This window comes from Saccoglossus kowalevskii, chromosome 20, assembly GCF_978046115.1.
Source record: "Saccoglossus kowalevskii chromosome 20, keSacKowa6.1, whole genome shotgun sequence".
Taxonomy (NCBI): Eukaryota; Metazoa; Hemichordata; class Enteropneusta; family Harrimaniidae; genus Saccoglossus; species Saccoglossus kowalevskii.
Window position 1 is genome coordinate 48864 of NC_140660.1, and position 12718 is coordinate 61581.

Genomic DNA, 12718 nt, shown 5'->3' on the forward strand with positions numbered 1-12718 from the left:
GGGTTATATTGTGGCGGGTTGGAAGTTAACGATACTTTGTTCCCAATCTGATTAAAATAAGATCCTGGTTGGCTTAATTTTTTTTAATTTTTTTTTTATATAATTATTATTATTTATTTTAATTATTTACTATAATTATTATTATTTATTTTAATTATTTTTTAACGTTACAATTATTTTGCTGCAAGAATGGTTTTGTTCGTGAAAGCCACCTGGATCTGAACAACTCGCATAGGAACTCTCGTTCCAGTCTCACAATTTACGAGAAAAACAGCAGCCAATCAAATTCGTTGTAACATGTGTAAGATTACGCGAGTGTTTTTGTTATGGTCGCCATTTTGTTTTTCGTCAGCGTGAAGATTTCGGGGTTGTTATTGGTAAGTATATTGTGTATTTATAGATTCGTTTCTTGGTAAAAAAACAAACGAAAGACAACTTTAGTCAACTGACAGTGTATGTATGACATGATATTGTGAAAATTGAAGCAATTTTGTTTGTATTCATTCGTAATGATGGATCTCAATCAATCACTTTTTGTTATTTTGCGTCGGAGGTTAAGGTAGCGAGAAGGGTTTTGTGACGTTTTCGAATAAAACATTCTCTGTCTGTTGTCTTGTTCAGAAGAGTAATTTAGCTTATATATTTCAAAAGACTAAGTATAGAGGTACAAGTTCGCACAAACTGGACAGTCATTGTTTACATAATTATCACGTGACATCAAAAATGGCGAATCTTGTAAAAATGACTAAGTCCTTGATTGCGAGAGCACACTGCGGAATTTCCTGGTGAAATTTACGTCATGCATTGTCCGTAATCAAGTCCATTGAAATGCGTCTCCGATAATCAAAAGACCTATTATTCCGATTTCTATGCAGGTTTGTTTTTTTGTCCTCAAATTATTTCATACTTGGCACCTTTAACAGACTATTATTCTGTGACAAAGCATTTTCTTTAAAAACCCAGACATATTTCGCACCATCATTATCTTTTGAACGATAACTGCGAGTTTGAATGTCCTAGTCCGAACGCACTTGATTTGGCGGCGGTCCCAATGAGTCGTACTCAATCGAAACTTCATTTCGAGAAAACGCGAAAAACAGTTTTGGTTAATAAAACACTGTAGATTTGCTGCATTATTATAAATATACACTAAAAATGGCCAAACATATTAACCACTGATATCATAGAGCTCATAAAGAGTGTCAGATAATGAATAATTTCAAGCTCGAGCGTGAAAAATGAAGAAAAGTGCTGGCATTTGAGTCCCCACTCCAGGAACGTTCGGGTTTCCATTGTTATGCAAACGAACAACGAGGGATAATCCTCTGACAAACATTACTGTCCCACTGTACACGCTGACAGTTTACAAACAAGCTAATCCTTCAAGAGTCTCTGATAAGTGATCTAATAAAACGGTTTTCATGGTGAAACAAAATGGCCGATGTTTGAAAAAAAATTGCTGTGTCAGAGTGCGACACTGAGTGGCAGATTTTTCTTTGCCTCATCTGTCAACGCTTTCTTTCTTTAGAAAACATGTTATTAGTAAAATAGAATATTGACTTGAAAAATAAAACGATTTAAAAGAAAGTTGCGCAAATTTGCAGTACTCATTTCACACTACCTCCCGCCCGCTCCCGCTTTCTAATCACCTTTTTTCTCGCTTTTTTGATCGCTTGTTGAATTTGACCGGACAATTTCCGCTTTATTTTCGACCGCGCAAACCCCAAAATATCACCACTCGCTCGCACACATTTAAAATTCGGACTAACAGAAAAATTTCCGAGGTTTACATTGTCTTATAATTGTCTTTATGGTTTTTATAGATGTTGAACAGCTGACAAAATTCAAATACTTTTTGTTTTAACTATCTATAATTATATGCACGCAACCTGATCCTTTGGCCTCGATTTGGCTTGGACTGAATATTTTATTTTAAACAATATTCTGACGTGAAATACAAAATGTATTTCAACACAAGTACGACATGGTTGTCTGGGGTTTCTTTCCTGATTGTTGAGTCTTCGCAATGTGTTTTGTATTATTATTGTTGTTTTCCTCCGAGGCGAAGACAAGCTGAAGGACCATGAAGCTAAATGGCAGTTCCATGCATGCGCTGACGGAAAGAAAATATTTTTAAGCCTAAAATAAAACCTCGTCTTTCGGTGATAATTTCGATTGTTTGGAATGTCTGTCGACCGTGTCTCAATAATTTGTTTGGAATATCGATCCCCGTTGGTTTATCCCACAGTCAGCTGGCATCGGTGTCGCTGGGTGTATATGATAGAGCACAGTCCCTCCACTGTGGATAGAGGGAAGTTGTGCAACCAAATTTGCCGAGTTCGCAGTTTTTCGCCGATAAAAAATAACTAAAGCAAAAACTCGCGTTTTTTCAGCATTTTTGTAATTAAGACATTATTTTCTATCAATAATCCGCCCAAAATAGGAACATTTCTACTACTTCTTATGTTTTTTCGACGTTTTTCGAAAAACCTGCGATTAGGCTGCGAAAGTAGAACATTCCGGAGGGGGCGAAGAGCATCGCCATGCGATGGACGCGGGGTTCTTTCGTAACGACCGCAAACGTTTTCGTATCCAGCCATTGGTTGGCCACACAGAGATCAAAATACGCGTTCTATTTGTATGCGTTAAGTTTGGCTCTTCCGTTTCACCGCCTCCGGAATGTTCTACTTTCGCAGCCGTGTGAATCTCGAGTTTCGAAATTGTTCATCGACAGGCCACCAAATATTTATGGCTATAACTAAATTTTTAAGCCCAATAAATTATTCGTACATGTCAAGCTCTGTTCGATTTTTTCAGGGCATGTGGCCGTTTTTAGTCGAAAATATTTTTGTGGGAACAATTTTACGTATACGTATACGGTTTAGACCGAAGTCATTCAATGATCGTGACTTAATTTTAGAAATTGAATGTCAAATTTTACCAGACATGGACCGACGTGGATTCGGTATCGTTATTTTTGGAATTAATCATTAACATTTCGTCGTTTCTCTGCTCTGTCAAAATGAGTTACATATGTTTTTTTTCACGTAACTGTCTCATTAAAATAACACATTACATTTAGAACAAGCACCCAAAACACGTAACAAGAGGTCCCAGTTCAGTTGCTTTCACGATACAAGTGTCATACAACTATTAGATTTGAAGTGCCGTTCAGAATTTAATAATAGTTAATACTAGTTAGTTGTATGTTCACATTTTACTATCAACACCACCATTTCGACCACTCCTGCGCCAGTGATCAGTGTTTGGATGAGCGGTCGGTGATTTCAATGAGCGAGCGAGACCCCCCCCCCAAAAAAAAACGCGATTAAAATGCGGTCGGTTTCCGGTCGGACAAGACCGCATGGTCGAAAATTAGGCGTTAAGCGGTCGATGTAAAAGCGGAAGGTTGGGCGAAATGGGTATTGTATGACCATGTTTCTAAGACGATGTCTCGACTGACAATAATGCTGGCAATAAACGTTAGATAAACACGCATTGTTTGCGACTGGAAGCTTATCACCCGTTATATCAGAATCGTCAACAACAGAGTATACAGATAAGATGTTATCATTTAAACCCTTTCAAAGATAAACAATATGCAAATATCCACGAAACAGCAGTTGTAGTCTTTTCTGCTAGCGTTTTAAAACACTGATTTGAGCGACGTTATTTCGCAATTTCGATCTTTTGTAAACCTGGGATGATGTATCAAGGTCTAAAGTGAACGTTTTCTCAATTTTTAAAAAATCAAGAAAAAAGTGAAAATTTCCCTTCTCGCTACCTTAACTGCAGTTCTGTAGCTCGCTTGGTTTCGCTGTCGGGTATTTTGTTCGTCGTGGTGTTAACGCGAAATCAGAGAGCTACAGTTCTATCCTATGCGAGTTGCTCTATTTTATCGACCTGAATTCAGGTCGGGCAGTAACAGCAGTTTTTTGACTCCCATGTGCGAAGCACAAAATGGGAGTCTTTGCAGTTAGTGTGTCTGTCTGTATGTGTGTATGTGTGTGTGTATGTGTGTGTGTATGTGTGTCCGACTGTTCCACTGCTATCTCAAGAACCATACATCGGTTTTTGATGAAACTTGGTGCATAGATGCTCTGGGCCAATGCGCAGATTTGATTAGGTTTTGGTAAAAATCCATGCTCGTTAATTACCTAATTTGCATGATAATTAGCTAATTTTTAACTGTTCTATGACTGTTCCACTGATATCTAAAGAACCACTCATTGGATTTTGATGAAACTTGGTACATAGATGCTCTGAACATATGCGCAGATTTGATTAATTTTTGGTAAAAATCCGTGCATATTAATTACCTAATTTGCATGATAATTAGCTATTTTTTAGTGGTTCCATGACTGTTCCACTGATATCTAAACAACCACTCATTGGATTTTGATGAAACTTGGTACATAGATGCTCTGAACTAATGCTAGGTTTTGATTAGTTTTTGGTAATAATCCGTGGATACTAATTACCTAATTTGCATAATGATTAGTCAATTTTCGGTTTTTCCACTGATATCTCAAGTACTAATCATCACATTTCAATGAAACTTGGTACATAGATGTTATACGACACTGCACAGACCTGATAGTTTTTATGGTAATATCAGTACATATTAATTACCTAATTTGCATAATTAATTAATTTTCAGCATTTGATATAAGTAGTTAGCATTACATTTCAATGAAACTTGGTACTTACATACTCAAGGACTATGCAGAGATTGATTGTTTAGTGGTTCCATGACTGTTCCACTGATATCTAAACAACCACTCATTGGATTTTGATGAAACTTGGTACATAGATGTTATACGACACTGCACAGACCTGATAGTTTTTATGGTAATATCAGTACATATTAATTACCTAATTTGCATAATTAATTAATTTTCAGCATTTGATATAAGTAGTTAGCATTACATTTCAATGAAACTTGGTACTTACATACTCAAGGACTATGCAGAGATTGATTGTTTTCGATAAATATTTGTGCATATTAATCACCTAATTTGCATAATTAGTTAATTTTCAGCTTTTCCACGGGTATCTCAAGTACTAATCATCGCATTTCAATGAATGTACATGGATGCTGTAGGACAATAGACAGACCTGAATAATTGTGGGTTAAAATCTGTACATATTAATTACCTAATTTGCATAATTAACCAATTTTAAGCTTTCACACTGATATCTAAAGTACCGTAAAAACTCCAAAATTTCGACCGGTTTTAAATAATTGGTGTTAGAAATGTGACGTGTTTTTAGAGTCAAAATTAAGGTGCATTTTCGGACGGTCGAATTTTTCAGAATAGAAATCAGCAAAAAAAAATGGGGATGATAGACAGTGTGCTTCATTAGTTTTTAAAAAATGCAATGTCCGTCAATTGACGTAAACTTCCTCATGTTTCACGGTAAAAGCAAAGGTCGTGGCCGAGTTGTAACTCAAAATCTAAACAAAGTCATCAATCAGTGAGTATTATGACAAGCAAAACAAAACATCAAGACGCGGAGAAGAGGTCAGCACAAAACTAATAGGTCAAAAGACAAAGCTGTCTCGCACTACCTAGGAAAACTTGCGAATGTTCGAAGTACAGGTACCCATTGGACAAAAGATACATGGAAGTTTAGCAAACGATCTCCCCGACCCAGTGCAATGTATCCGGTTAGAATCAAAGCTCACGTGTCCCTTATTTGAGGGACCAAATTCTGCCGTAAATTCGCCCTTGGATTAAAAAATAAAATGGGATTTAAGAAAATAAAATGGGACTTTTAAGGTGTATTTTGGCGTCATTTTTCGGACATTTCAATCAATCCTGCCGGCTAAAATAGAGTCTAAGTTTTACCGTAGTCATTGACGTCTGTCTATTCAAGAGTACACGTGTATTATTTTTATCGTGACTAGCGTGAGCGGGTAAGCTTCCTTTCGAGAATGAGCTGTTATCACTGTGAACAATGTTAAATTATTCTTCAGATGACCAGTTTATTTTTTAAAAACAACTAATTTTTTTATTTAAAAAAAATCATGCCGTTTTCGCATCAAAATCCAAGCCAAAATATCGTACTACAACATCAATCTCTTCCGCATTGCGTTCAATAACATTAACATATTTAAATAAACTATGGTAATTTGAACACGTTGGCATCATCCAGCTTTTTGATTGGTTAATATCCTACAGCATCAAACGTTTATACGAGACCGGAATCATTCGCTTACGATGAAACTAAGTTGACTTTTATTTGTATTTCATAACCATTCAACAAATTTATTTTGTGTACATTATTATAATCACTACTGAGTACAGTAATAATCAACAATTCAGAAACGCAGCATGCTGAGATTTTTGTGTTCGTTTTTATTTGAAACTTCGTTTATTTAGAATATATTTTCGTTACCAATAAAATAAAAATCTCTCAGTCAATCAGAAACCCGGATTCATGCCTTTGAGGAAGGTCCCGTTTGAACGCTCACATCAGGGTTTTTTTCGTTTGGGGGAAAACTAAAACTGGTCGCAATTTTCGAATAAGAATGAGTCGACAATTTTTAGTGGAGTCGAAAATTTGGAGGTAAATAAAACACCGAAACCCGGCAAATAAATAGGCGTTCGAATTGTTAGAGGGGTCGAAATTTTAGAGTTTTCACGGTACTAATTATTCCATTTCAATGAAACTTAGTACAAAGATGCTCTAGGACAATGTACAAACCTAATTAGTTTGGGGTAAAAATCTGTTCATATTAATTCCCTAATAAGCATAATAATTCATAATTTTTTGGTTCTAATCACATTTCAATTAAACTTGGAGACATAGATTTTCTGTTACATTGCGCAGACCTCATTAGTTTTACACTCAAATCTGGTCATATTAATTTTCTGATTTGCATAATTAGTTTTCAGCTAAGTAATTTCGAATTATATTTAATGTGTCTCCAATACTCTCAGCACATGGGAGTTCTTTCTAAGCTTTCTTTGATTTCATTATTTTCGCCTCAAGTTTCTACTGTTGATAGGGTTCCGAAACTTTTTCATCAATTATTTTGAGGACGATGGTCCGAAATTGGTCGATTTCACGAAGAAAACCGTGGAAAATAGGAAAACTACAGCGAAATCCCTGTGTTTGCCGCTATAATTGAATAATTTATCGTGACGTAACGTGAATAGGAGCTGTAAATACGAGTGAACTAATTATTAATTTTGTTTCTTTTAGTTTCAGATTGTTTCTGTTTGTTAGCTACTATGTCGTATGTAGTTTTGGTTTTAAAAAAAGAGTTTTTGAATAAAGCTGGAAACCTTGCCAGTGGATACACCAGAAAAAAGATTCTCCGGAATACAGATGAAATTATTGGATTGAAAAATGGTTGGCTGTGCCCAGCAGAGCTGATATGATTGTTTTTAGCCAGTTAGAATCAATTTGTTGGTCAAAAAATAAAATGCAGTTGTATTGTCAACAAGGATCACCCCCTAGGTACATGGTTTTATAGTTCTAAACGTGTGTAGGGAACAAAATATAAAACTGTTTTCACAGCAATTAAGACACATTGGCAATTGTCAATAATTTATTAAAAATAATATAACTGATGTCTCTGTACATGTACATTTTGTATTCCCAGCATGGGGACAGATCCAATAAAAGAAAATGTTGTACTACAAGTAATAATTCATATGCAAGACAGAGCTTTTAACTACAATTTCTGTAGTCAATCACAAATAACATGTCTGACTCATACTGAGGAAAAAATGGGTAAAAAAAGGTTTTACAAATTTAATTAGTTATTTATTATTGAAGTTTGTCAAAATCTACTTGGCATCGTATCAACATTTGATTAAAAATATCCCCAAAATAAGAATTTTCACATTCAGAGATATTTGTTTGAATCTGTTGGATAACAAATACAGATTCTCATGTCACACTTGTAAATTGTGATCAATTCTCGTTCACCAATGAATAACATTATGAAAATGCTTCTTCAAATGTTTTTAATCAGATGACAATGAAATGCCAATCTGATTATACCAACTTCACACTATTATCAATGGCACATTCAGTCCTCTTTACCAGTGCTTGATAAGCTATTCTCAATTATTGCATCAGACTCTATATTGTCACTGCTAACACTATCACTATCTGCACAGTAATGAATAAGATGTCTTTCAATATAACTACTCTCATCTTTGCCATGTCCACATGAACACTTAGATACACAAATATCACAACAACTGTGATATAATAATACTTTGTCTTTCAATTGATTTATTTCCAAACTTGAAGCAAAATCTTCATAAAGTTTCACTCGTCTGCATACATTTGTGTTTCTTAAGTATGATACAAAATAACGAAATGAGATGGTTTGTCATCTCTCCCAAATTCCTGTACATACAACTCTATTATCAAATGAATATCATGATGAAAATTTTTCATATCAATTAATACCCATTCCAAGAGCTGTTGTACAAAAAATAATATGCAACTCTGTATGTGACACTTTCGTCATTTCTTTTAAGTGAGACTCTTATACTACAGAATCAGTTTCGCTGTGGTACATCCCAATGTAAGAAATTGAGGCAGGATATTCTTCAAAGTAATCATATAATCTAGATGTATAATCAAGTGATAAACAGTAGACGTAGAAACTGGTCAGTTTCCTCTCTCAACTTATCAACCATCTAGTAAAAAGTTGAGGGGATATCACATACAATTTTCAAAACACCATATATAACATTAGCCTTGGGACAAACATTTATATTATTACAGTCTGAAATGGAGCCTGTGTCCTTGATCTGTGACTAACAATTTGGATGCTGCTGCGGTCAATGCACATCAGGAAAATAGGATCATAGTTCTCTTAAATAGAAAAAATACTCTCTAAGTGCACATTCCTGCTCCTTGCGTCTGCCTTTGTTACTTTGAGCAATAGTCATCTTTCCCCTGTAAAGAGCAAAAATGAAGATACTCAATATGTGTTTACACAACACTTATTTTAATATAGATACTGGTAATTCATTTTTCCTCTGTCTTAGGGGCTTGAGGATTTGAAACTTGGAAGGAGTGTGAACAAATTGTTGTAAAGCATTAAATAATTAATAATGACATAACATCAGTACTGTCTATCTTTAAATAATCTCCACAATTGCGACAAAACATATGCAAGCTATTGCAGCTTCCTGTTGAATATTAAATGACTTCAATCGTTATTGCGTGAGTATATCAAATTTTCAAACGCAATGTCCACACAAAAAACTACGAAACATTCACAACAACACTGTCGGCGCCAACACCGCCATTTGACCGTTTGACGAAAATCAAAATAATGACAAATACTGCAATAAATGTGTTCACTATGTATTCATATACATAGATATCGTAGACCAAAGTAGAAGATACTAAAAATGCTGTGACTCAGGCGAAAATTGGCTTGAATGACGTTACGAAAACACATAAAACAGATAAATGCGAGTGTGTTCTGAAATCTTCGGGTTAACATGTGTCAACCAACTAACAGCAAGTTATGCAAAGGCACGCATCCGAGAAGCTAAATACTAGTAGCCATCGAACGCAAAGTTACGCTGCAGGACAACAGCTACAAACAAGACAATATGCGAAGTATGCAAGGAGACAACGATTGTTTGTCAGTAACAATTACGAAATTCATCGAAACACGCATAAACCTACCTCGAACTTCACCTCTGCAGCAGTACATGTGTGATCAGCCATTTTTTCATCTGGAGTTCTACGCTTGCGCAAAACATGAGTTTAACCGCTTTGTAAGACGCTCTGTGATTGGCTGAGTAAATTGCCTGGTTCTGGAACGAGAGTTCGGGTTGTTCAGATCCCGGTGGCTTTCACGAACAAAACCATTCTTGCAGCAAAATAATTGTAACGTCAAAAATAATTAAAATAAATAATAATAATAGTAAATAAATAAAATAAATAATAATTATAGTATTTATATATAAAAAAAATAAAAAAAAAAAATTAAAAAAAAAGTTAAGCCAACCAGGATCTTATTTTAATCAGATTGCTTTGTTCCCCACTACATTGATTCCATCACAATTACTTGTGTATTACACATCACCAATTTAGAAGTTACTGTGTAATTCTGGCCATGTTTTTTTCCTACTTGAGTCGTTATAATTTTTTTTTCGTCCCTCACCCTGCTTTGTAATAACGACCGAACTCATCCGAGAACGTCCGATCATGACTAATTAAATATTCACGTCCAGTAATCCCCCTATAAACCCGTCAAGTGTTATCTGTTGACCAAATAGTCGGCAGAAGTCATGGTAACAGTAGCATCAAAGGGAGTTCACTCTCCTTTTTTTAGATCCATGAGCTGATAGATAGATTTTGTAGAGCTGTTTTATATTCGTCTGTACACTAAATTCCAACCTATTACAACGACAAGCAGAATTCTCAAATTCTCACGTCCCCACCCAAACGTTGCAAGGACCGATCACAAACAACAATAGACAATGCATTCTCGGATTAACACCTTTGTTTTCCCCCACGCTAACGATAAAATCATTTGTTTTCTACAGACTTCCTGTTCCAGTCCGTCTGTGCATGGAACTATAGTTCCATGGTCTGTGAGAGTAGTGCAAACATTACTTTTCTGTCGTGGCATTAGTATTGCTGAATTATCACGCTGCCATTTGCCGAATCACGCGAGATCTCGCACGATAGTTTTCACAGGTGCAGTCAAATTGTTAGAAATTAATTAAATCAAAACCACTTCATGGTTTCATGGTAGTTCGTGCTCGAAGTTTGTATCTTATATATGCCGTGAGCACCACGTGACCACCACGTAACTACCACGTGGCCAGAATTTAACGCATGAGTGATTTACGATACATCATTTTCAAGTTGCAATATCAAACGAAATATATTTAAATAATATTAATAGAATTATTTAATAAATGTATTTTAAAAAAAAACTTTAGTTATCTAAATTGTGTCTCAAATAAAAGATAGTTCTAGTGGATTTTTTTTCAGTACAAATTCATTCATCTACTTTTAGATCCACCGCTGAGATAGTAAAGATTCATAGTCTCCAAACGTTAGATATTCAAAGGTTGGGTGCGAGAAGATCCCTGCCTATATGTCTATCCCCCCCCTATAACTGATGGTGAATATGGGATCGTCCATGACCTTTGACCCTAATGTGAGCGGCTGACACACGATATCGTAATATGATAGCTAGAACAAAGCATACAATAGTCAAGTTTTCGAACGAAATGCTTCGATTGACGACAAATTAGGAAACTCAGATGTAGATATTTGTGCCAGGAGACCCCTTCACTTATTTAGGCGGCCATGGAGCTCAGTAGACCGTTAAATCCGCCACGAGAACGGCCCGGTAGTATGGAAAATAACCGACATACTACAACGAGTGAAGAAGGTAGTTCAACGTCTACGGACAGCGATGCCAGCAGTACCTGTGACGAAGATCGACTAAGGAAACTTTTTCAGACATGCGATAGTGACGGCGATGGGTACATCGACGGGTAAGTTACATTGTCTGTGGCACAGATTGACGGTTTGAGACGCACCCTCTTACCAGTAACGTGGACTCAAAGTGTGTAGACATTGTGTTGGTCAGGTTACCGTTTGACCTATGATCTGCACCCGTATGTTTATAGATGTATGCTTCAACAGTTCGATATCTCGAACGACAGCTTGTAATATCTTAACTTTATATATTCACATTGACGGTTTGTTTTTTTACATTTACTGTTGTCGTCGATCAGGCGCCAGTGAATGCTTACGACAGGAGTAGTCGGTAAAAACACGTAAAGTTTGTAGCTGCAGGGTCACATTTTGACGATCTCGATCGGCACCACTTAGTAATGTCATGCACAATTCTAAACAAAAACAAAAAAATTACCGACAAATAATGCTCAATATAACCAAGTTTAGCAAATGTTTCTGGTGTGGTTGTCTCTAGTGTGGTTGTCTCTAGTGTGGTTTAGTGTGGTTGTCTCTAGTGTGGTTGTCTCTAGTGTGGTTTAGTGTGGTTGTCTCTAGTGTGGTTGTCTCTAGTGTGGTTGTCTCTAGTGTGGTTTAGTGTGGTTGTCTCTAGTGTGGTTGTCTCTATTGTGGTTGTCTCTAGTGTGGTTTAGTGTGGTTGTCTCTATTGTGGTTGTCTCTAGTGTGGTTGTCTCTAGTGTGGTTTAGTGTGGTTGTCTCTAGTGTGGTTGTCTCTAGTGTGGTTGTCTCTAGTGTGGTTGTCTCTAGTGTGGTTTAGTGTGGTTGTCTCTAGTGTGTGGTTGTCTCTAGTGTGGTTGTCTCTAGTGTGGTTTAGTGTGGTTGTCTCTAGTGTGGTTGTCTCTAGTGTGGTTGTCTCTAGTGTGGTTTAGTGTGGTTGTCTCTAGTGTGGTTGTCTCTAGTGTGGTTGTCTCTAGTGTGGTTGTCTCTATTGTGGTTGTCTCTAGTGTGGTTGTCTCTAGTGTGGTTGTCTCTAGTGTGGTTTAGTGTGGTTGTCTCTATTGTGGTTGTCTCTAGTGTGGTTGTCTCTAGTGTGGTTGTCTTTAGTGTGGTTTAGTGTGGTTGTCTCTAGTGTGGTTGTCTCTAGTGTGGTTGTCTCTAGTGTGGTTGTCTCTAGTGTGGTTGTCTCTAGTGTGGTTGTCTCTAGTGTGGTTGTCTCTAGTGTGGTTTAGTGTGGTTGTCTCTAGTGTGGTTGTCTCTAGTGTGGTTGTCTCTAGTGTGGTTTAGTGTG

General features: G+C 36.4%; 1 protein-coding gene and 2 long non-coding RNA genes across 3 annotated transcripts in view; 2 read left to right on the forward strand and 1 right to left on the reverse strand.

Annotated features, from left to right (window-relative positions):
* The first annotated feature begins 327 nt into the window (after positions 1–327).
* LOC146729861 (uncharacterized) lies at positions 328–7456 on the forward strand. The gene is made up of 2 exons (XR_014927781.1): positions 328–377; positions 7213–7456. It is a non-coding gene; the product is annotated as an uncharacterized LOC146729861 (long non-coding RNA).
* A 92-nt stretch (positions 7457–7548) lies between these two features.
* LOC146729862 (uncharacterized) lies at positions 7549–9805 on the reverse strand. Its single transcript, XR_014927782.1, has 2 exons — positions 9676–9805; positions 7549–8931 (listed from the first exon to the last, which is right to left on the reverse strand). It is a non-coding gene; the product is annotated as an uncharacterized LOC146729862 (long non-coding RNA).
* A 1348-nt stretch (positions 9806–11153) lies between these two features.
* LOC102802512 (colorectal mutant cancer protein-like) overlaps positions 11154–12718 on the forward strand; it is a 126012-nt gene continuing 124447 nt past the window's right edge. Inside the window, exon 1 of the mRNA XM_085494591.1 lies at positions 11154–11507. Coding sequence (XP_085350717.1) covers positions 11317–11507 — 191 coding nt within the window. The 5' untranslated portion in view covers positions 11154–11316. The remainder of the gene's footprint in view (positions 11508–12718) is intronic.